The sequence below is a fragment of the Psammomys obesus genome, unplaced genomic scaffold (genome assembly GCF_907164565.1).
Source record: "Psammomys obesus unplaced genomic scaffold, mPsaObe1.curated_primary_1811, whole genome shotgun sequence".
Lineage (NCBI taxonomy): Eukaryota > Metazoa > Chordata > Mammalia > Rodentia > Muridae > Psammomys > Psammomys obesus.
This window is the reverse complement of record NW_026591643.1, coordinates 1768933-1792027: the sequence shown is the minus strand read 5'-3', so window position 1 is coordinate 1792027 and position 23095 is coordinate 1768933. Positions and strand designations below refer to the sequence as shown.

At 43.2% G+C, this 23095-nt stretch overlaps 2 protein-coding genes across 7 annotated transcripts in view; one reads left to right on the top strand and one right to left on the bottom strand.

Moving 5' to 3' along the window:
- Window positions 1-23095, top strand: part of Evi5 (ecotropic viral integration site 5) — a 151589-nt gene that overhangs the window by 34551 nt on the left and 93943 nt on the right. For 5 of the 6 annotated variants that reach the window (XM_055611559.1, XM_055611561.1, XM_055611558.1 and 2 more), the window contains exon 2: window positions 7181-7410. In XM_055611559.1, the coding sequence (XP_055467534.1) occupies window positions 7181-7410 (230 nt within the window). Of the gene's footprint in view, window positions 1-7180; window positions 7411-11550; window positions 11621-23095 lie in introns of those variants that run through there. The other variant, XM_055611563.1, reaches the window with a different exon arrangement.
- On the bottom strand, window positions 20251-20703 carry LOC129680068 (ubiquitin-conjugating enzyme E2 D2B). Its single transcript, XM_055611564.1, has one exon. It carries the CDS (start codon window positions 20692-20694, stop codon window positions 20251-20253), a length of 444 nt encoding a protein of 147 aa, XP_055467539.1. The 5' UTR covers window positions 20695-20703.

Sequence of the window (23095 nt, the reverse complement as noted above, 5' to 3'; positions counted from 1 at the left end):
CTGTATGACTTGTAAAATTAGTAAAATGGTTGGGAAATATGAAAATTTCTGGATATTAAACATCCTTCTATTATATATGAACATCCTTCTAATATAGGATAAAGAAATTTCAAAAGAAAGTAAACATGTTTTGAAGGAAAAAAAGCAGTGAAAGCAGGCTAAGAGGTAAACATGAGGAATTGAAGATGTGTGTCAGAAATGAAGAGTGTAAAGTCATTGGTCAGAGTTTCTAGCTCAGAGAATTAAATGCAGTCTAGTGTATGCCTACAGCAAGTAGAAGACAAGGGTAAAAGACATTATAGAATTGACTACAAAGATGTAAAAAAGCCAAGACTAAAAGCTATTTTTGTTTATCTTGGAGACGGTTTTAGGTCACTGAGGTTGGAATCTTGGGGACTGAACGCAGGCCGCCAGGTTTGTGTGGTTAAGCACTTTTACTGTTGGTGAAAGTGGCAGGTGTTAAACATCTTGTGAGTAGGAGCCGGATCTCCAGCAGCGGGCAGCTTGCCCAGCCACCCCTCAAAGGCTGCCACAGTGGCAGTGTTCGCAGTAGCACTGCCCTCCCTGCTCTCGCCTCACCGGCACCCAGGCTGCTCAGACTGAGCCACTGAGAAACTTCTGGAGGTCCTCTAATGCACGGACCTAGTTCTTTTAAGTGTAACCTCTGATGCACGGTTCCTTCCTTTAGGTCCTTTCATTCTGCTTGTTTTTCTTAGGAGCTTTCTCCTCAATAACCAGGACTGTATGGCCTCTTCTGTAGCATTATTCCAAAAGGAAAGAAATTCTAGTAGGGAGGGCTACTGAAAAGCAAGAGGTAGCCTGGGGTAAAACCTTTGCCCCATCAGTACTGAACCGTGCAGCTGAACCGTTGTTGTCTTAGCTGCTCCACTGCTCTGCTGAATGGCTTAATATGTCTTCGAATAGTTTTCCGTATTCTTGTCCTGCATAGAAATTCCACACTTGGTTGAAGTATAGGGTGTGGGGAAGAGACACAGCTTTACAGCCTTGGACAATCCATGATGAAGGTACTGTCTGCTGTCAGAGTTTGGCTCATGTAGGTGTTTTAATGTCGGAATGAACTATTATACAGAAACTTAAGGTAGTTGGCATTATGTTAATTCAGAAGATAGTTTATACTGTTTTACCTTTTCCCCTGTCTCATAAAATTTAAGATCTTAAAGATCATTTAAGCTCTGCATGGACTGTATATAATCTTTCTGGCTATATACGCCACAAGCTTTTTAATTATCACGCATATATGTGTGACGTGTGTGGCATGGCACGTGTGTAGAGGACAGCTTTGTGTAGTTTGTTCTTTCCTTCCATCTTTTATGTGAGCTCTAGGCCCACGTGAGTGCATTTACAGGCAGAGCCATCCTGCCAGCCCACAGCTCTTTAAGACATTGTTTAGCCAAGTGTGGTGGTGCTCGCCTTTAATCCCAGCACTCAGGAGGCAGCCGCAGGTGGATGTCAGTGAGTTTGAGAACGTGGTATTTGTAGTGAGTTTCAGGATAGCCAAGGCAACACAGACAGACCCTGACTCAGAACAAAAGTAAAACAAAAAACATTTTTTTTTTTTTAAGTTTTACATGGCTTGAATATGCACAGGTAGCACATGCATGTAGGTGCCTGTGCCTAGGGAGGTCTCCAGGCCCTCTAGAGAGCGGTCCTCAACCTTCCTAGTGCTGTGACCCAGTTTTCCTGTTGTGGTGACCCCCAGTTACAAAATCATTTTCATTGTTATTTCCTAACTGTAGTTTTGCTACTGTTAAGAGTCATAATGTAAACATCTGTGTTTCCAATGGTCTTAGGTGACCCCTGTGAAAGGGTCATTTGTTCTCCCAGGTTGAGGACAGCTGATCTAGACTTTGAGTGATGCCGTGTGGTGCGGCAATCAAGCCCTGGTTCTCTGTAGGAGCAAGTGCTCTTAATTGTAGAGCCATCTCACAAGCTCCATACAAACTCCTTTTTCCTAATTAATTAATTAACTTTAAATTACAGTTTATTCACTTTGTATCCCAGTTGTAGCCCCTCCCTCATCCCCTTCCAATACCGCCCTCCCTCCCTCTCACCTCCTCCCATCCCCTTCCTCAGTCCACTGATAGTGGAGGTCCTCCTCCCCTTCCCTCTGACACTAGCCTATCAGGTCTCATCAGGACTGGCTACATTGTCTTCCTCTGTGGCCTGGTAAGGCTGTTCCACCCTCAGGGGAAGGTGAACAAAAAGCCAGCTACTGAGTTCATGTCAGAGACAGTCCCTGTTCCTCTTACTAGGGAACCCACTTGGACACTGAGCTGCCACAGGCTACATCTGTGCAGAGGTTCTAGGTTATCGCCATGCATGGTCCTTCGTTGGAGTATCAGTCTCAGAAAAGACCCCTGGTCCCAGGTATTTTGGCTCTGTTGGTCTTTAAGCTCCTGTTCTCTCCAGGTCTTTCTATCTTTCATAAGCTTCCCTGCACTCTGCCCAAAGTTTGGCTATGAGTCTCAGCATCTGCTTTGATACCCTGCTGGGTAGAGTCTTTCAGAGGCTCTATGTGGTAGGCTCCTGTCCTGTTCCCTGTCTTCTCCCTCTTTCGATGTCCAGCCCAGTTGCCGTTCTGTGTGAGGATTGAGCATCCTACACAGGGTCCTCCTTCTTGCCTAGCTTCTTTAGGTGTTCAGATTTTAGTATGTTTATCCTATATTATATGGCTAATGTAATAAGTTATAAGTGAGTATATCCCACTTATAAGTAAGTATATCCCATGTGTTTCTTTCTGCTTCTCGGTTGCCTCACTCAGGATGATCTTTTCTAGTTCCCACCGTTTGCCTGCAAATTTCATGATTTCCTTGTTTTTAATTGCTGAGTAGTATTCCATTGTGTAAAAGTACTACAATTTATGTATCCATTCCTCAGTTGAGGGACATCTGGGTTGTTTCCAGGTTCTGGCTATTAGGAATAAAGCTGCTACGAACATGGGTGAGCAAATGTCCTTGTTGTATACTTGAGCATATTTTGGATATATGCCTAGGAGTGGTACAGATGGATCTTGAGGTAGCACTATTCCTAATTGTCTGAGAAAGCACCAGATTGATTTCCAAAGTGGTTGTACAAGTTTACATTCCCACCAGCAGTGGAGGAGGGTTCCCCTTTCTCCACATCCTCTCCAGCATGTGTTGTCACTTGAGATTTTGATCTTAGCCATTCTGATGGGTGTAAGGAGAAATCTCACAGTTGTTTTGATTTGCATTCCCCTGATGACTAAGGATGCTGAACATTTCTTTGTTTTTCTACCATTCAGTATTCCTCTGTTGAGAATTCTCCATACAAACTCTTTTAATGATAATTTTGTTTGTATGTTGTCTTTTTTTTTTTTTTTTTTTCTTGAGACAGGGTTTCTCTGTGTAGCCCTAGCTGTCCTGGGACTCACTATATAGATCAGGCTGGCCTCCAGAGATCTACCTGATTCTGCCTCCAAAATACTAGGATTACAGGAGTGTGCCACCACCGCCCGGCCTAACTAACAAGAGCTTTATCAGTCTGTCTTCACATGAAGGGACAAGCTTCAGAGGCACAAAATGAATTTAAATGGTTAACAGAGTGGAAGAGGCTCCATGCAGACCTTCCTCACAGTTGAAGCTGTCGACAACTGCAAGTAGCAATTACAGGGTATATCAGCAGTTGCTTAAGAGTAAGCTTTGGGAGATCAGTCAGATAACCTAACTAGGTAAAGTTTACACATCCTCTGTTCTCTAAGAGTCAAAAATTATATATGGGGGCTGGAGAGATGGCTCAGAGGTTAAGAGCACTGGCTGCTCTTCCAGAAGTCCTAAGTTCAATCCCCACAGCCACATGGTGGCGCATACCATCTGTAATGTGATCTGCTGCCCTCTTCTGGTGTGCATGAAGACAAAGCACTCATATACATTAAATAAATCTTTAAAAAAACAAATTATATATAATCTACACATAATCTATGTATCTACTCTGTTGCCATTAAGTATGCCAACTGCCAAGCGTACAATAAAATTCAGCCGATAGAAAAGAGAAATACATACATAATTTTGAAACAGGCCCTTGGTTTAAATAGTTAGGCCAAACTAAACAATCTCAACGATACACACTTAAAAAATGAGGTACAGCGGGGGCTTTGTTGCATATTTATTTAGTGTGCGGTGTGTGTGTGTGTGCATGGCTGCTACTGTGTATATATTCCACAGTGAACATGTTGAGGTCAGAGAACAACTCAAAGAAGCAGGTTCTTGCCTACCCAGTGGATTCCAGGGTAACAAGCGCCTTCACCACCTGAGCCATCTCACCAGTCCTAATAGATTTCCACAGAATTGTACCTTTAAAAAAATTACCAGTAGCCAGGCTGTGGCGGTGTACACCTTTAATCCCAGCATCTTGGAGGCAAAAGCACACAGATCTCTGGAGGCTAGCCTGGTCTACAAAGTGAGTCCAGGACAGCCAGGGCTACACAGAGAAACCCTGTCTCAGAAACTAAAACTAACAACAACAAGGTCTAGTCAGTCTTGCTTGTGCTCAGCACATCCCTTCGATGAGCTAATAGACAGATGCTTCCATGTTCCTTCCTTGGCCTTCAAATATTTTTGACTAGTATCTCAATAAAGAATATCCTTTACAAAGAAAGAAGGGAAAATGCATTTACATCTTGAGGAGTGTGCCCACATATACACAAGTAGTGTGTGTATACTTTTATCTTTTTTAGTCTAAGAAAGTTTGGGTTGTAGTTGTTGATGGGGAGTTTACAATGGCAAGACAGTCACGAGCAGAAGGCCAGAGCAGGGAGCTGAGAGACCACAGCTTTATCCTCAGACATGAAGGGTACATTTTTAAGGTGTATGTTAATCAAACAAAAATTTTATAAGACAACATCCTCTTTTGATGTCTTATGCTCTTGTTAATGCCCCCAACCCCCAGACAGTTTTTTTTTTAATGGATTTTTTTATTTGTGTTTTTTTTTAATGCTTCTTTTTTATTTTTTTATATTAATCACAGGTTATTTACTTTGTATCCCAGCCATAGCCCCCTCCCTCATTCCCTTCCAATCCCACCCTTCCTCCCTTATCTCCTCCCTGCCGCTTTCCAAATTCCCTGATAGGGGAGGACCTCCTCCCCTTCCATCTGACCCTAGCTTATCAGGTCTCTTCAGGACTGGCTGCAATGTCCTCTTCTGTAGCCTAGCAAGGCTGCTCCTCCCTCAGGGGCGGGGGGTTGAAGAGCTCACCATTGAGTTCATGTCAGAAATAGTCCCTGTTCCCCTTACTAGAAAACCAACTTGGATACTGAGCTACCATGGGCTATATCCGGGAAGGGGTTCTAGGTTATATCCGTACATGGTCCTTGGTTGGAGAAACAGTCTCATAAAAGACCCCTGTGTCCTGACATATTTGGTCCTTGTGGAGCTCCTGTTCTTTCCAGGTCTTACTAACTCCCCCTTCTTTCATATGATTCCCTGCACTGCTGAAGGTTTGATTATGAGTCTTAATATCTGCTTTGATACACTGCTAGGTAGAGTCTTTCAGAGGCCCTCTGTGGTAGGCTTCTGTCCTGTTACTTGTTTTCTCCTACCTCCAATGTCCATCCCATTTGTCTTTCTAAGTGAGGATTGATCATCTTATCCTGGGTCCTCTTTCTTGTTTGTTTTCTTTAGGTATATAGAGTTCAGTATATTTATCCTATCTTATAGGTCTATATAAGTGAGTATATACCATGTGTGTCTTTCTGCTTTTGGGATAGCTCACTCAGGATGATCGTTTCTAGGTCCCACCATTTGCCTGCAAATTTCATGATGTCCTCGTTTTTAATTGCTGAGTAGTATTCCATTGTGTAAAAGTACTACAATTTCTGTGTCCATTCCTCAACTGGGTTGTTTCCAGGTTCTGGCTATTACGAATAAAGCTGCTACAAACATGGTTGAGCAAATGTCCTTGTTGTATACTTGAGCATATTTTGGATATATGCCTAGGAGTGGTATAACTGGATCTTGAGGTAGTACTATTCCTAATTGTCTGAGAAAGCACCAGATTGATTTCCAAAGTGGTTGTACCAGTTTACATTCTCACCAGCAGTGGGAGGGTTCCCCTTTCTCCACATCCTCTCCAGTATGTGTTGTCACTTGAGTTTTTGATCTTGGCCATTCTGATGGGTGTCAGGTGAAATCTCAGGGTTGTTTTGATTTGCATCTCTCTGATGGCTAAGGATGTTGAGCATTTCTTTAAGTGTTTTTCTGTCATTCTACAATCCTCTACAGAGAGTTCTCTGTTCTAGACAAGGTTTCTTTGTTTAGCCTTGATTGTCCCAGAACTTGCTCAGGGATCCGCGTGCCTCTCTGCCTCCCGAGCGCTGGGATGAAAGACGTGTGTCACTCTTGTCAGTTTTTAAACTGTGCTATTTTATCCATTAAAGTGATTAATCACTTCCTGGTTTTAGCTTATGGTTTCTGTTTTGTTCTTTTTTTTGGAGGTGAGGTCTCACTTAGTAGTCCTGGCACTCTTAGACTCTGGAGTGCAGTACGGGCTGGCCTTGAACTCACAGAGACCTGCCTTGCTTCTGCCTCCGGAGTGCTGGGATTAAAGGCCTGTGCCTTTAATCAGGCCCTTCTTCACTCATCTCGTTTGTTTCTGTGCAGTTAGAGATAAACAGTCCAGGCTTGGAGAGGCGGCTTGTAGGTTAAGAGTGCTTGCTCTTCTCCCAGCACTTGCATGGCAGCTCACAACCACATGTAACTCCGGTGTCAGGGATCTGACTTCTGAGGGCAACAGGCATGCATGTGGTGTGTATAGCTACATGCACATGCTGGGTATACACACATGTAGGGAAACACATAAAAGTGAATAGCTATTTTAAACCCTTTTTTTTTTTTTTTTTTTTCTGAGACAGGGTTTCTCTGTGTAGTCCTGGCTATCCTGGACACTGCTTTGTAGACCAGGCTGGCCTTGAACACAGAGAGATCCGCCTGCCTCTGCCTCCCTGAGTGCTGGGATTAAAGGTGTGGGCTACTGTCATGAAAAGATACTTAAAAAAACCAAACATTTTCAAAGTGTGGATGTTAAGATATGGTAGTAAACAGGTGTATCGGTCACCTCAGTGGTGTTAGGGGAAACAGCAGGATCACCAAGGTTGTGGTGATGATTGCAGCAAACTGAAGGATGCTCTTTGTTCTCACTCACAGGTGGCGACAGACAAGGTGGCAGAAAAGCTGAGTGCCACTCTCTCATGGGTGAGGAGCACAGTGTCGCACACAGTCAGTCAGATGGCCAGTCAGGTGGTGAGCCCAGCTGCCTCCTTGCACACCACGTCCTCCTCTACCACACTGTCAACACCAGCACTTTCACCAGCTTCTCCGTCACAGCTGAGTCCAGACGACTTAGAACTCCTGGCTAAACTGGAGGAGCAGAACAGGTGAGTGCAGTCAGCGGACGTTCTTCCTGTTCTGCAGGAAGATCTGCAGGTCACAGCCTGCTGTGAGCATTCACACCAAGCATCCTTGGTTCCTGGTGTCTGTCCCCTTGCTCCTCAGAATTACTTAGCAGACATGCAGCATTATTTGAGGAGGCTGGTCTAAGACTAAGATTTGCTTTTAGCTAATAGCACTCACTCTAGAGTGGCAGACTCTAAGTCTTTCCTGAGTTTTATGAGTTATCAAGGCATACTATCATTTTTGTGGCATTTATTTCTCAGCGCTGTGGAGCGAGTGTGGAGGCCTTGCCTGTCAGGCAGACATTCCCTCCTGATCCATGTTCCTAATCTTTCTTTTAGTTAGTCCTAATTAAATTAAGTCCTAATTAAGAAAGTCCTAATTAAGAAAGATTAGTCCTAATCTTTCTTAAAGTTTACTTTAAACTTTCTAAGTAGTTTCCTTTGGCTGAAGTATAAGATAAATCAGTCTAGATATCTGATTTGTATTTTAGAGTGGGAAGTCTTAGAGGTGGCAAGGCCTCATACTCTCACAAGTGTGAGATACAGTAATTATTTCCTCTGTTCAGAATCCAGACTTTGGGTCCTTTGTGCCTGTTTACTCTGTCAAATTTTGAACTTTTTCTAGTTGGGTGTGGGTGCACTCTTGTAATGTTAGCAAAGACAAATGCTGTGAGTCTGAGGCCAGTTTGGTGTACACAGTCATCTACCAAAGAGTGTAAGGACCAGCAGCCTTTGCGCCTGGCCAGGGTTGCATGATGCTACAGCTTTAAAGGAACAAGACAAAAATAAGTTTTAGTAGCTTTTTTGATGTGTAACTCATGATAAACTACTCACACAATTTAAAATGTACAGTTTGGTTAAGGTCTTGTTTTTTTGAGACAGACTTTCTTTCCATAGTCCTGGCTGTCCTGGACTCTCTCTGTAGACCAGGCTGGCTTTGAAGTCACAGAGATTCACCTACCTCTGCCTCCTGCGTGCTGGGATTACAGGCGTGCGCCACCATGCCTGGCAGTTACCCTTGCCATATCTTCTTCAGTTCCTGTATATATAAACCTTATTATGGTTAGCACATCTGAGCTGTGGTCAGGGTCATGGAAGCCCCCAGTGTGTTGTCAGTGCAGAGGTCGTTGTTGGGGGGGGGTAGAAGGCATTAGGACAAGATGATGTGACCTTCGTCACTTCAGGTAATCACTTTTTTTTTTTTTTTTGAGTTAGGGCCTTTCTTGCTTTTACCTCGTGAGTGCCAGTGCCAAAGGTGTGTGCCACCACACACAGTTTATGTGATGATGTTGGAAACTGAAACCAGGACTTCATGTGTGTTAGGCAAAAACTTTACGAATGGAGTACATCCCTAGACCAGGATCATGGGTTTGAACGCTAGCCATTTTAATGCGTGTTGTGGCTTTATTTTCCTTTTCCTTTTGTGTGTGTGTGTGTGTGTGTGTGTGTGTGTGTGTGTGTGTGTGTGTTTTGGAGATAGAATTTCTTGTTGCTTAGTTTGACCTGGAACTCACCATGTAGCTGAGGAGGCCTCCATCTCTCAAGTTCTGGGGTTACAAACATATGCCACCATGTCTGGCAATAAGGCATTTTTTTAAAAAAGCCTTAATTTACTTTTATGTGTATGAGTGTTTGCTGGTGTGTATGTCTGAGTATAATGTGCCTGGTGGCTGCAGAAGTCAGAAAGGGTGTTGGATTCCCTAGAACTAGAATTACTAATGGTTGTGAGCTGTCATGTGGGTGCTGGGAGGGGCTGGGAACTGAACCTGGGCCCTCTGTAAGAGCACCACATACTGTTAACTTTTGAGCCGTCTCTCTAGCCCAGTAGTACATTCAAATTAATTTGTATTTCTCTACTGATATTAATGTACTGATATTAATGATATTATTTCATGTTTTTTGTTTTCTGCATATATCTTTTGTTGTTTTTGAAGACAGAGTTTCTCTGTGTAGCCTTAGCTGACTTGAAACTCACTGTGTAGACCAGGGTGGCCTTGAATTCAGATATCCGCCTGCTCTGCCTCATTAGAGCTGGGATTACAGGCAGGTACAACCATGCCTGGGTTATCTTTGATTTTATAAATTTATGTTGTTTGCTTTAGTATATGAGAATTATTTTTTTATTTTTTTATTTTATTTTATTTTATCTTGTGTGTGTGTTTTGCTTGCATGTGTGTATATGTGCCATATTCATGCCTGGCTCATAGAGACCAAAAGGGGGCATCGGGTCACTTGGAACTTGAGTCAGGGATAGTTAGGAGCCAGTGTGTAGGTCCTGGTAGTGGAAACCAGGTTCTCTGGAAGAGTAGTTAGTGCTCTTAACTGCTGAGTGACCTCTCCAGGCCCTATTTGGAGAATTCTTTAAGATGAAAATTCTTTCTCTGGAGGTTCACTTTCAAATCTTGCTTTCCCATTGGTGGCTTATCATTCTCCAAAACTGCCCTTTGAGGAGTAGAAGTTAAATTTGTGTGTGTGTTTGTGTGTGTATTTGTGATGTATCTGTGTTTGTATACACAGTATGTGGGCGTGTATTCAACATGTTAGTGTGTGTGTGTGTAGAGGTGGAGGCCAGAGATTGATGCTGAGTGTCTTCTCTGTCACTCAAGCTCCAGGGATCTGCCTGTCAGTGCCCTTCCTTCCCCTCCCGCCACTGGGGTTAAGCAGCGGCCCCATGCCATTTTTTCCAAGGGTGCAGATGTGGCCGCTTGTTCGCACAGCAAATGCTTACTGACTGAGCTCTCTCCTCACCACCAACTTAAAGATGGACTTTTATGGATTGTGCTTTGGTCACACAAAGTGTCTTCTGTGTTTTCCTTTTCCTTTGCTGAAGCTGTTAAGGAGACAGCTCCTCACTGAGTTGCTAGGCTGCCCTCAAACTCTTGGCTTCAAGTGGTTTTACTGAAATTACTTGTATGTGATACAAGATTAGAGTTTTGAGAATTTTTATCTTGTGTGTTTGGGTGTTTTGCCTACATGAATGTTTGTGCCCCACATCTGTGCCTGATGTTCACTGAGGCCAACAGAAGGCCTTGGAGCTCCTGGGACTGGAGCTGCAGACAATTGTGTGCATGTCTGGTTGTTCTATGGCATTTGTTAAAATAACCCCCCACCACTTATCTGTCTATGTATCTACCTATGTGTCTAGCTACTGATGGGCTATGTCGCGTAGCACTGGCTGTTCTGGAACTCTTTATGTGGACCAGGCTGGCCTCCAAGCCCCAGAGACCTGCTGCCTCTGCCTCCCCAGGGCTGGGATTAAAAGATTGCTCCACACCCAGCTTTTTTTTCTGCTTGATCACTTACTCTTTTTGTAATTAATTGAATACTTTAAATATCAGTTGTTTATAGACGTTTGCGTCTGTATTTGCACTCCATTTTATTGTTGATTTATCATTTTCTGTTGTCATTAGGTTGTACTGTATTGCCTTTTTATTCTATTTGGGTATTAGGTTTGGAAATCAGATATAATTGGTCTCGTGTGGTAGTTTGAATGAGAATGGCTCTATAAGCATTTCAATGCTTGGTCCTTAATTGGTGGAACTGTTTTGGAAAAGATTAGGAGATGTGGCCTTTTTTTGGCCTTTGTTGGAGGAGGTGTGTCACTGTGAGTAGGCTTTTGAGTTTTCAGAAGCCCAGACCAGGTCCAACAGAAAGATAATTTAACTTTCTTAAAAACAACAAAAATCCAAATAAAATGTCATACATGAAGATCTAGCTTTATTCCTTTTATTTTACCTTGCCACCCTATCACTTTTCTGATCACTTCAGTAGTTTGTAAGGAAGTTGTGTATTTTACAAGTCTACAGGAGAAAATGCTTGACACTGGTGACGTCACAGCAGGCATCTTATCCCCTTCCTGCATCTCTCTGGCTGTGGCTTTAACTATGTCATGTCATAGAGAGAAAAATGGGGGCAATGTTTTAGAAAATTAAAATGTAAGAAACATGAGAACAGAAAATTATTTTCCTTTACATTGTTTTATTGCTGTTGTTTCTTTAAAAAAGTGTGTGTGGCAACCCCAGACAAATGTGAACAAACAGTTCAGTGCAATATCAAAGATTTGTTTGAAGAAAGTTTAATGATTGATAGACTTAAAGTTGAAATAGGACAGCGTCTTTTGGTTTGTGTTAAGATGTGTTTTTCTTTTTCTTATTAAAAATACAAAGGCATTGGCAGAGATGAATTTAAGGAGGTAAGATTGAAGTGTGATGATGCATTTTTAATTCAGAGGGGAAACATTACTGTTTTAAGGTTTGAATTACTTATTTGTGATGTTTAAGATTTTGGTACAGCAACCATGTTTGTTTCCTTTTACTTATTTCATTCAAGGAGAGACACTACAATGATAAAACTATTTTTATCATAAATACAGTTTGTTTTAAAAATACAATTACCACGAACCTTTGATACCCTGTTTAAACATTCACATAGGATCTACGCTGTTGAGTGTTTTAGCCGCTGACCTGCATGGCTCTTGGGAACTTGAAATGTGCCTGGTCTGACTTACGTGTGCGGTATAAGATTTTAAAGACTTGTTCTGAAAAAAGGAATAGAGCATTAATTTTAAGAAAACTGAGTACATGTTAAAATGACATTTTCTCTTTTGAAATGACATTTCTTCTATATTGCAGAAAATAAATTAGCTCTATGTGCTGGTTTATGCTTGTAATCCTACCACTTAGAAGGCTAAGGCAGAAGGATTATTACAAGTTCCAGGTCCACTTGGGCTACAGAGTGAGACCCTATCTCAGAATAAGCAAATAAACCCAATAAACCAAAGAAAATAATAAATTATAAAAACTAGTCATTTTTAAGTTTTCAAAAGATGGCTGTTGCCTAGAACATTTAAAATTGTGTAAGTGGTTTGCATTATATTTCTCTTGTACAGTCTGTTTCAAATGGCCTACTATTCATTAAATACTTTTAAAAAACTTAACAAAACCAGCATTATCTCAGTTTTCCTAAGAATACCCTCTGTAAAACATCCAGCAAGGTTCATTAACAATTGGAAAACTTATAAGATACTTTCAAGTCTATGTCAAAATATATCTTTAAAAAAAGATTTATTTTTATTTTATGTGTATGAGTGTTTACCTGAATATGTGTGCAAACCTGCGGGGCCAGAAGAGGGCAGAAAGGGTGCTGAAATCCCTGGAGTGGAGTTAGCTATGGTCTGAGACAACATGTGGGTGCTGGAACTGAACCTGGGTCCTCTATAAGAGCAGCCAGTGTTTTTAGCCACTTGAGCCATCTCTCCAGCACAGTATATATGTATGCAAATTACATAATACATTACATATATATACACACTCAAGCATACAAACACATTATAGGTAAATACAGCACTTCTCTTGAATTAGCTTTATTTTTCTTAGTTTTCTTATTTTTCTTTTTCCAATGATGCAGGATTCTATTTTGACTCACACTGCAGCTCAGAATTTCCTGGAACTATTGTGTAGTCTAGGCTGCTCTTGAGCTCAAGGTAACCTCTTGCCTCAGCCTCCGAAGTGCTGGGCTCATAGATGTCTGCCATCATGTCTGGCTGAGGATAAATTTTGTTTTTCTGTTCTTTGTATAAAGAAATCTTGAACTTCTTGAGCTGGCATTTTAAAGAAACAGTAAGAGATCTATCATTTTGACACTTTTTTTTTTGAAGATTTATTTATTATGTATACAATGTGTGTTTGCATGTACACCTTCACGCCAGAAGAGGGCACCAGATTTCATTTTTTTAGATGATTGTGAGCCACCATGTGTTCGCTGGGAATTGAACTCATGACCTTTGGAAGAGCAGACAGCGCTCTTGGCCTCTGAGCTATCTCTCCAGCCCCTTGACACTTCTTTTGTATTGTTTTATTATTTATTTATTATTTACTAATTATTTATTTACTCTGTATACAGCACTCTGCCTACATGTACACCTGCAGGACAGAAGTGGGCACCAGATCTCACTGTAGATGGTTGTGAGCCACCATGTAGGTGCTGGGAATTGAATCCACGTCCAGGTCCTCTAGAAGAGCAGCTAGTGCTCTTAACGGCTGAGTCATCCTTGTTTGTTTTCTGTGCTAAATACTTGGGTTTTTTGTTAACTCTGTCATTTTTATTGATCAGAGAGGAATTTGTGTATGTTGACCCAAACACATCCTCTCCTCAGGCGCAGGCATGTAGGTGTCTGTGGTCTGAGTGTGACGACAGGCCTCCCGCGCTGGGCTCCACTGGTAGCAGAAGGCGCTGTCAGTGAGAAATGGCCCTCGGCAGATTGGCCTCTCAGGGCTTTGGCCTTCACAGCTTCCAGAACTGTGTATGATCAGTACCTTTGTTTATGAATTATCTGACAGTCGTTTTGTTATAGCAGACTTTACTTTTCCTGATTTGCTAAGTGTCTTTCACATTGTGTTGGGTGTAATATTATTAGAGACCTTGGACCCTTATGCTGGAAACACTGTTCTTTCTGATGAGACTTTCTGCTTTTAGGTGCAGAATAGTTAGCTTTCCATATACTTTTCAATACAGCTTTAGTTCTTTATAATTTATCTTAGCAATTTTCAGATTTCCAGTTGGCAAGCTGACTGCTTGCTGTTGTATCTTTCTCCGATACCCACAGGAAAACAGTGAGCCAAAACTGGTGTTCAAAGTGTTTTAATATTGTGTATCGACAGTTGCCAAACTTCTGTGGTCTTTACTTTTTTCTTCCCTAACTTTAGGAGTTTCTTTCTTTTTTTTTTTTTTTTTTGGTAAGAGAATTTTTTAATTATTATTATCATTTATTATAATTTATTCAATTTGTATCTCAGCTGTGTCCTCCTCCCTTGTCTCCTCCCAATCCCACCCTCCCTCCCTCTTCTTCCCCTATGCCCCTACCCTAGTCCACTGATAGGAGAGGTCCTCCACCTCTTCCATCTGACCCTAGCCTATCAGATTTCATCAGAACTGTCTGCATTGTCTTCCTCTGTGGCCTGGCAAGGATGCATACCCCAGGGGATGGTGATTAGAGAGCCTGTCACTGAGTTCATGCCAGAGAAAGTCCCTGCTCCCCTTACTAGAGACTCCACTTGGAAACTGAGTCTATGGGCTACATCCTCTTCATGCATTGTCCTTGGTTGGGGTATCAGTCTCTTCAGGGCTCCTAGGGCTCAGGTTTTGTGGCTCTATTGTTCTCCTTGTGGAGCTCCTGTCCACTCCAGGTTTATCTCCCCCTACTTTCATAAAATTCCATGCCTTCTGCCCAAGGTTTGGCTATGAGTCTCAGCCTCTGCTTCAGTACCTCAATCAATAGTCTTTCAGAAGCCCTCTGTGGAAGGCTCCTGTCCTGATCTCTGTCTTCTCCTGCTTCCGATGTCTGTTGCGTTTGTCCTTCTGAACGAGGATTGAGCATCTTCCCTAGGGTCTTCCTTGTTGTTCAGCTTCTTTAGGTGTACAGATTTTACTATGTTTATCCTATATTATATGGCTATTATTCACTTATGAGTATATCCCAAGTGTGCCTTTCTGCTTCTTGGTTGCCTCATTCAGGATGATCTTTTTCTAGTTCCCACCATTTGCCTGCAAATTTCATGATTTCCTTGTTTTTAATAGCTGAGTAGTATTCCATTGTGTAAATGTACCACACTTTATGTATCCGTTCCTCTGTTGAGGGACATCTGGGTTGTTTCCAGCTTCTGGCTATTGCGAATAGAGCTGCTACAAACATGGTTAAGCAACATGGTTGTCCTTGTCGTGTACTTGAGCAAAGTGGATCAAAGACCTCAACATAAAACCAGACACCAAACTTGTTAGAAGAATAAGTGGGTAAGCCCGTTGAGCTCATTTGCACATGATACAACTTCCTGAACAGAACACCAACAGCACAGGCTCTAAGATCAACAATCAATAAATGGGACCTCATGAAACTGAAAAGCTCTGTAAAGCAAAGGACACTATTGTCAAAACAAAACAACAACCTACACACTGGGAAAGGATCTTCACCAACCCTTTATCTGATAGAGGGCTAATATCCAGAATATGTAAAGAACTCAAGAAGTTAAACACCAAGAAACCAAATAATCCAATTAAAAATTGGGCTACAGAGCTAAACAGAGAATTCTCAATAGAGGAATAGCGAATGGCAGAGAAACACTTAAAGAAATGCTCAACATCCTTAGGCATCAGGGAAATGCAAATCAAAATAACCCTGAGATTTCACCTCACACCCATCAGACTGGCTAAGATTAAAAACTCAAGTGAGAACACATGCTGGAGAGGATGTAGAGAAAGGGGAACCTTCCTCCACTGCTGGTAGGAATGTAACCTTGTACAACCAATTTGGTACTTTCTCAGACAATTAGGAATAGTGCTACCTCAAGATCCATCTGTACCACTCCTGGGCATATATCCAAAATATGCTCAAGTATACAACAAGGACATTTGCTCAACACCCTGTTCATAGCAGCTTTATTCTCAATAGCCAGAAGCTGGAAACAACCCAGATGTCCCTCAACCGAGGAATGGATACATAAATTGTAGTACTTTTACACAATGGAATACTACTCAGCTATTAAAAACAAGGAAATCATGAAATTTGCAGGCAAATGGTAGGAACTAGAAAAGATCATCCTGAGTGAGGCAACCGAGAAGCAGAAAGACACACTTGGGATATACTCACTCCTAAGTGGCTATTAGCCAGTAATATAGGATAATCATACTAAAATCTCTACATCTAAAGAAGCTGAACAACAAATAGGGAAGATGCTCAATCCTCATTCAGAAGGACAAACACAACAGACATCAGAAGCAGGAGAAGACAGAGATCAGGACAGGAGCCTTCCACAGAGGGCCTCTGAAAGACTCTGCTGATTGAGGTATTGAAGCAGAGGCTGAGACTCATAGCCAAACTTTGGGCAGGGTACAGGGAATCTTAGGAATGAAAGGGGAGATGTAAAGACCTGGAGGGTTCAGGAGCTCCAAAAGGAGACCAATAGAGATATAAAGCCTGAGCCCTGGGGCCCCTGAAGAGAATGATAACCCAACCAAGGACAGCGCGTAGACTTGAGTTTCTAAATGCTGTTGGTACTGCCTATAGGGATGTCTTCCCAGTACATCGAGCACAGACATTAATGCCTGAGAACTTTTCCTTCTGTTGATACTGCTTTAATTTCTTGACAGTGTTCATATATGTGTATAGTGTACTTAACCATGTCATACCTCCTCCTTTCCTAGCTCTCTCACTCTCCCAAATCCCTTTCCCCCAGACAGCTTTCCTCATCTGCTGGGGTTTCTTGTGTGAGGACGAATGTGGACCTATTTACTGGAACATGGACAGCTAACCCCTGAAGGAAAGTGACTCCCCTGCCCTGGGGCCTTCACTGCCCAGGGCCCCTCAGGGGGAGAGGAGCCTCCGGAGTCCCTCTCTCATCCACGATGGAGCAGTGATGGCCCAGGCTTGGGAGGGTGGCCACAACTGCTGAGTCGCTGCTGTACTTCAGAGCTGTGTTTCACATCCCCGTCTTCCTGCCTTTATAGTCCTCGTGCTATCTCTTCTCTCATGTTCCCTGGGCCTAGGAGAATCTCCAAGAGCCCTGTTTAGGGCTGAGCACTCGGTTGTTCCTTGCTCTTAACACCTGAACGTATGTAATGTTTCTGCATCATACATACGCAAAGAAGAGAGAGAGTAAAAAGAAGCTTCTCTGACTGAGGCTGGGGGCAACAGGAATCTCAGGGGCGGGCTGATCACAGGGAGTGTGATGCCAGGGCTCTTTCGTACTTTGCAATTACACAGTGTTTTTAGAGGGTTTTTGTTTTTAATGTTTGTTGTATGCAGGCTTCCATATACAAAGTAGATGACCTATGCTCTCAAAAGAGACAGTGAACCTGCGCCGCACCCCACTTTCCTGACTAAGAGAATAAGCGTTAGAAGAACTTCTCAGTGGCCGCAGACTTCTGCTAGTAATACTGCACCCCGTTTTTCCAGTTGCCAGGCTCAAGCCTGGAAGTCATTGATGTTTAGGTAGTGTAATTTCTTAATTATGGTGAAGTTATGTGGCCATCGGCCATGTGTTTTGGAGTTATTAACCACATTTAACAATAACAAACAAGAATACTTAATTCTAATTATATAATTTGTAAGCTCTACATATTAAGGCATTTGTAAATGCTTTTTCTGTATGCCTTATCTAAGTATAGACCTGTGTCCCTTAATGACAGGTTAGGTCTAGGAAAGGCACCTGTTAGATGGTTTCACCCTGTGAACCTTAGAGTAGGCTTACACAAATTTGCCTGTTGCAGCAGCACGTTTTATTGTATAAAATAATGTAGTTAATTGTAAGACAGTGGTGTTTGTGTATCTAAGGAGAAAAATGTGGCATCAAAGTTATCAGTGGCATGCTTGTCTGGCGTGTGCCACTGTGGTCTTGCAGGCTCCGAGCCCCTGAGTGAATGGGAGGGCCCAGCAGGCTGTACTGGCGTGGCCTCTGGACACAGTGTACACAGTGAGTGCTAGGTGAGTGTGAACAGGCTGTTCCACTGCCATGAGCTTTGTGGATCCTGTCTGTCCCAGGGGAGTGCTGAGTGTGAAGCTCAGGACGACTGTAGGCTTTGTACACACTGTGTATTTAAGGTCATATGATTTACTTTGTTTTTTTTTTTTTTAACAGTCACTTTGTAGCCCTAACTGGCTTAGTGCTGCTATAAAGATCAGGATGGCCTTGAACTTTTTCTGCCTCTGCCTCCCATCTGCTGGAATTACAAATGTATGCCCCAGAGCCTGGCTATGCTACATTAGATCTATGTTGTTTTTTTTTTTTTCCTTCAAAAATTTTTTTTAAAGGGGGAGGGGTATTGAGACGATCTCATTACATAGTTCAGGCTGGCCTTGAACTTGTGATCCTTCTGCTTCAGCTTTCAAAATCCTGGGATTACAGGTGTGTTTTGCCACATTGGGATCTTGATAAATTCTTTAACTTGGATTCTTGTAAAAACAGCTGGCTTAAAACAGTTTACAACTGTACAAAATATTTTCTTCTATTATATAAACTTAATTTAAAAATGACTTAAACTTCGGTTAAAAAGACATACATGTGCCCACAGGCACACAGACATAAATGAACATACACCTCTATCAGTCTAGGCTAAGTCAGGATCATCCCACTAGAAGGTCTGCAGAGGCAGGTCCAGGATGCAGAGCTGCCCTCTCCACACGCCCCCCCCCCCCCCCCCCACACACACACACACTGGAAGGCCTGCAGAGGCAGGTCCAGCACACAATCCCCTCCATGCTTTCTTTCTGGAATCTATCATGAGATTGTTTACAATTAGCTACTTTTTTTCCCCTTTGGCAAAGGTGCATAGGGCAGTACTTTAAGATAATTTTAAAAGGGTTTAGTCAGCGTGGAAGGCAGCAACTTAGTTTCTGCTTTGCCTTTCATCCATGGCAGCTAAAAGCTGTGGGATTTATCTTTTGTTGTTTTTTGTTTTCTGTGGGACGGTGTAAAGATGCTTAAAGACCCTGATGGCCAGAGGACATCAATATGGCGGAAGACTGGCTTTTATAATTACATTAGGAAAAGAACGACCAGCTGACATATTTGAAACAGTGTTTTACTAGAGTATGGATGGGGGAAGACCTCAAAAAGCTACATGCACAGCATAATTAGAAACTGGATGCGCGCCCTGTAGATGTAGTGCAGAGTAGTCCTGTGGGCATGACTGTATGACCGCAGTTTTCTAAGTCTGGTCAGAGTCACTCACTCACGAAATAGTACTGCTTTTGTGTTTTTGTGACTGTCACGAGGTGCGGTGAAATGCAGTGTACTTTTATTAACAAAGCAAGTTTCTTACTTAAGTTTTATTCTTGGGAGGATGTGTTTCCTTTTATGAAATGCCTTTTAAGCTATGCCTCTATCTTATTTTATTAAATTATTCTTAAGGTGTCTATTTAACTATTAACTGGAATTGTTTCATAATTTGAAAATCTGACACTCTAAATGAAAGCATGTCAAGGCTGAGGGAAAATCCACTAATTTCAGCCAAACACGGTTCTTCAAGTAAAAAAGCCTATTCATACAAAATTTTTGTAATGGCTGGGATAATTGGTTTATTACACATATTAATTATTCTTGAATGTACAAGCTCCAGAGGAGCAATTGGGTCTTTACACACACGTTTTTTCATCAAATTGCATTTTTACCCTTATATCCAAATGAATTAAGCAGTTAATGTAAGAAAAATAAGAACAATTAGTGATGTCTCAATTGAGAAACCATCAATAAAGAATGTGGAGAGAAAGACTGAAAGGAGGTTGAAGAGTCATGGAGGTACAAAGGACTTTGGAACAAAGCCTGTCTATTTTGTTGCCCAGTTAGACTTTGAAACACAGGAGCTGTGTGGGCCTTACGCTGCCTGGCTGTAATGCGCATCTCAGTTCTAGGTCACTAGGACCGAGTACAGACACTTTCATGTTCTTCACCTAGCTTTTCGTAACTTTAAACATTTTTGATGACATCCACTTAAAAACAATCTCACAGTTTCCTACCGGTGGGTGGAGCTTTAGCCCTTCGAAGCAGTGTGTACCACCACGCTCTCACCCGTGGCTACCCAGACTTAAGTCAGTAAGGAAAAGGTTTGGTCTCACATCTAGGTTATGCCTGGAAAGCACTCCTCAGCTAGGAGACAGTGTTGGCACAGCAGCACAGGGTTTCTGGTGCGTCCTACCTGCGGCGGGAAGAACGGGCACACACCAGGAAGAAGGAAGCGGCCATCGAGGCTTCGTAGGAAACAGTCAAATGGGAATCAGGACTTTCTCAGAGCGCTCCTAGCTTTATTTGTGGAGGGAGTCCAAACGCTCTCTAGTTACATGGCATACTTCTGCGTCCACTCCCGAGCTGTTCTGTTGTACGCTTCTCTATCTGTTTTGTAGATCTGAGCAATCTCAGGCACTAAGGGGTCATCTGGGTTGGGGTCACACAACAGAGAACTGATGGACAAAAGTACTTTTGAAATAGTTAGTGCTGGAGACCACTGTGACCGAAGAATATCAAGACAAATGCTGCCGTTACTGTTGACATTGGGATGATAAATTCTTGTTGTGAATTCAACCTTGGGTGGTTTGAAGGGGTACTCTGTTGGGAAATCGATTGTCAAGAAAAATGCTCCGCCTTGGTAGGGGCTGTCGTTCGGCCCCATGATTGTAGCTTGCCAGTGGAACATGTCTTCCCCGACAGGGCCTGCGGAGCACTGTGCTGGCGGGTCCCGCGCCAGGTCGTTGAGTTCCTTGTGGATTCTCTTCAGAGCCATGGTGGAAGGCTGGCTTTGAGGGCCGGAGGCCGGCTTGTTGGTTCGGGCTCAGCGCAGCAGAGCAGGAGGGCGGCTCCGGCCTGCCCTGGCGGGGTGCGCTGGGCGCCGAGGCCCGCTTAGCTTCGGCCAGCCACCGTGGAGCCGCCGCCTTCACCTCGGTCGGCGCATCGCGCGGCCGCCGCCCCTTCCTGTGCCGCCGCCTAGCGGTCTCTCCTTCCTTGGCCGCCTCGGATCCCTCCGCCGAAGCCTCTGCCCGGGCTCGAGCCAGACCGCCTGGCTGCCGCCGGCCACTGCACACCGACGCCGCCCGGCAGGGTGGCGGTGGATGGGGTGATGTGTCGGCAGCGTGGGCAGCCTTTTTGTTTTGTAACACCATCGCCACCAGCCGGGGCCGGACTGCGCTGTGATGCCGCCACGCCGTGTCTAGGTTACCAGCGCTTTACCTTTGGTTCACCTTGGACAAACCGTCAGCCACTGCTGCTCTCGGGGAAGAGGCTTGACCCAAGTGTTCCCCAAATAGTTCAGATTTCAGAAGGAACGGTTTTAGTTTTAGGTTGTTTGTTTTTTGAGATAGGGGTTCTCTGTGTATCCTTGGCTGTTCTGGACTAATTTTGTAGACCAGGCTGGCCTTGAAATCGGAGTGCTGGGATTACAAGCATGAGCCACCGTGCCCAGCTTTGTTTTTAATTTTTTAGGAAGAGGAATTTTAATTTTTTTTCATTTCAAAATTTTCAAGAAGAACATTTTAAACTTTTCTAGAATATACAGAAAACAAGAAAGCAGATGAATTTTTCCCATCTCTTTATAAAGTGTACCAAAAATAATCTTTGACAGTCATTCACATCATTTGAAACACATTTACAGTACTTTACAGAAAATTTACAGTAATAAAAGGCAGTTCTCCATATTCTCCGCAGGGCCAACTCCACACCTTCTTTTTCTCCTTTAGGAAACAAACTAGAATAAATAGCAGCAAAAACTAAAAAAGCACAAGAAACACGGTACAAAAACAAAACCGGTAATAACACAGAATTAGAAGCAAGCAAGACACAACAAGCAAACGACCAGTAAGATTGAAAAAAAAAAAAAAAAAAAAAAAAGCTCAAACAAAGCAGTAAGAGAGAGAAAAAAGTCTATGAAAACATCAAGTTAGTTTTGGATTGTCAGTCTGCTGCTGGGCCCAAGTGTGGTTTCTATACCCAGGGAGATGCCCCTGGACAGAAGGAGCTTGTCCTTTACAGGTGTTTGGTGTTTGTTGTGGGAAAGCGTCCCGGTTAGGGTGGGGGAGCGTGCTTGTAAAGGCCGCAGTCTCTGAATGCATCGGTCCTGCCGTGTCTAGGCGGCGTGTTTCGGTGTCTTCCGCCTTCTGTCGCTCTCACAGCCTTCCTTTCTCCTCTGCACAGCTCTGGCTGTGATGAAGGCATCTCACTTAGGATTGAGCGTTCCACAGCTGTGGGTCCGCGTCAGTTCCCACGAGCTGCAAGAGGGGTCCCCCGACAGTGGCGGGAGACGCTGGTCTGTGCGGCAGAAGGCTGTTAGGAGGCATTTGTTGCTGGGTTCCTTTAGCAGGGCAGCAGTGTCTGGCTTCCCAGTAGGCCGGTGGCTGTCGGGGTTGGGCTCCTGGCTGCCTGGTCAGGAGCTTCTACATACATGCAGCTTCCGTAGGACCTTTCAAATGGCCCTCACTCTTAGCTGTCTCTCATTTCCCTCCTGTACCCCACTCATCCTGTTCCTTTTAATCCTTTTGCTCCAGTCCCACCCCCACCTGACCCCAGAGCTCTCCATTACTGTATATTCTGGTTCTGTTTGGAGTACAGTTTGTGCAGGGCACTAAAGAAAGATCTTTTTGCTTTCTCCTCTCTACAGCCATACAGTTTGACCAGAACCACTGGGTGTTGGTAGGTGTGTGGATTATGCCTAGGTCTTCAGTTTGATTCCGTTGATGAGCTTGTCTTTTTACGCCAATACCGAGCTGTTTGTGTTACTGTCACTGGATTACAAGTAGAGATCTGGGATGCTGCTGCCCTCCGCAGGGGTGTGTGTGTGTGTGTGTGTGTGTGTGTGTGCGCGTGCGCGCGCGCGCGCGCGCGCGCGCTCATCCTCCCTACGAGGATGAAATTGTTTTTTCAATTTCTATGAAGGATTGTGTTGGCATTTTTATGGGATGGTATTGAATGTGTAGATCTCCTTTGGCTGTTCAGCCCTTTTCACTCTTATTACTCCTACTGATCAAGGAATGGTGGAGATCTCTCCACTGTCTGCTGTCGTCTTTGATTTCTTCCTTTAATGTCTTAAAGTTTTTGTTACACAAGGCTTCACTTTTGTGGTTAGAATATCACAGGGTATTTATTTATGTATTTATATTTTGAGGCTGTTGTGAAAGATACTCTTTCCCTGATTT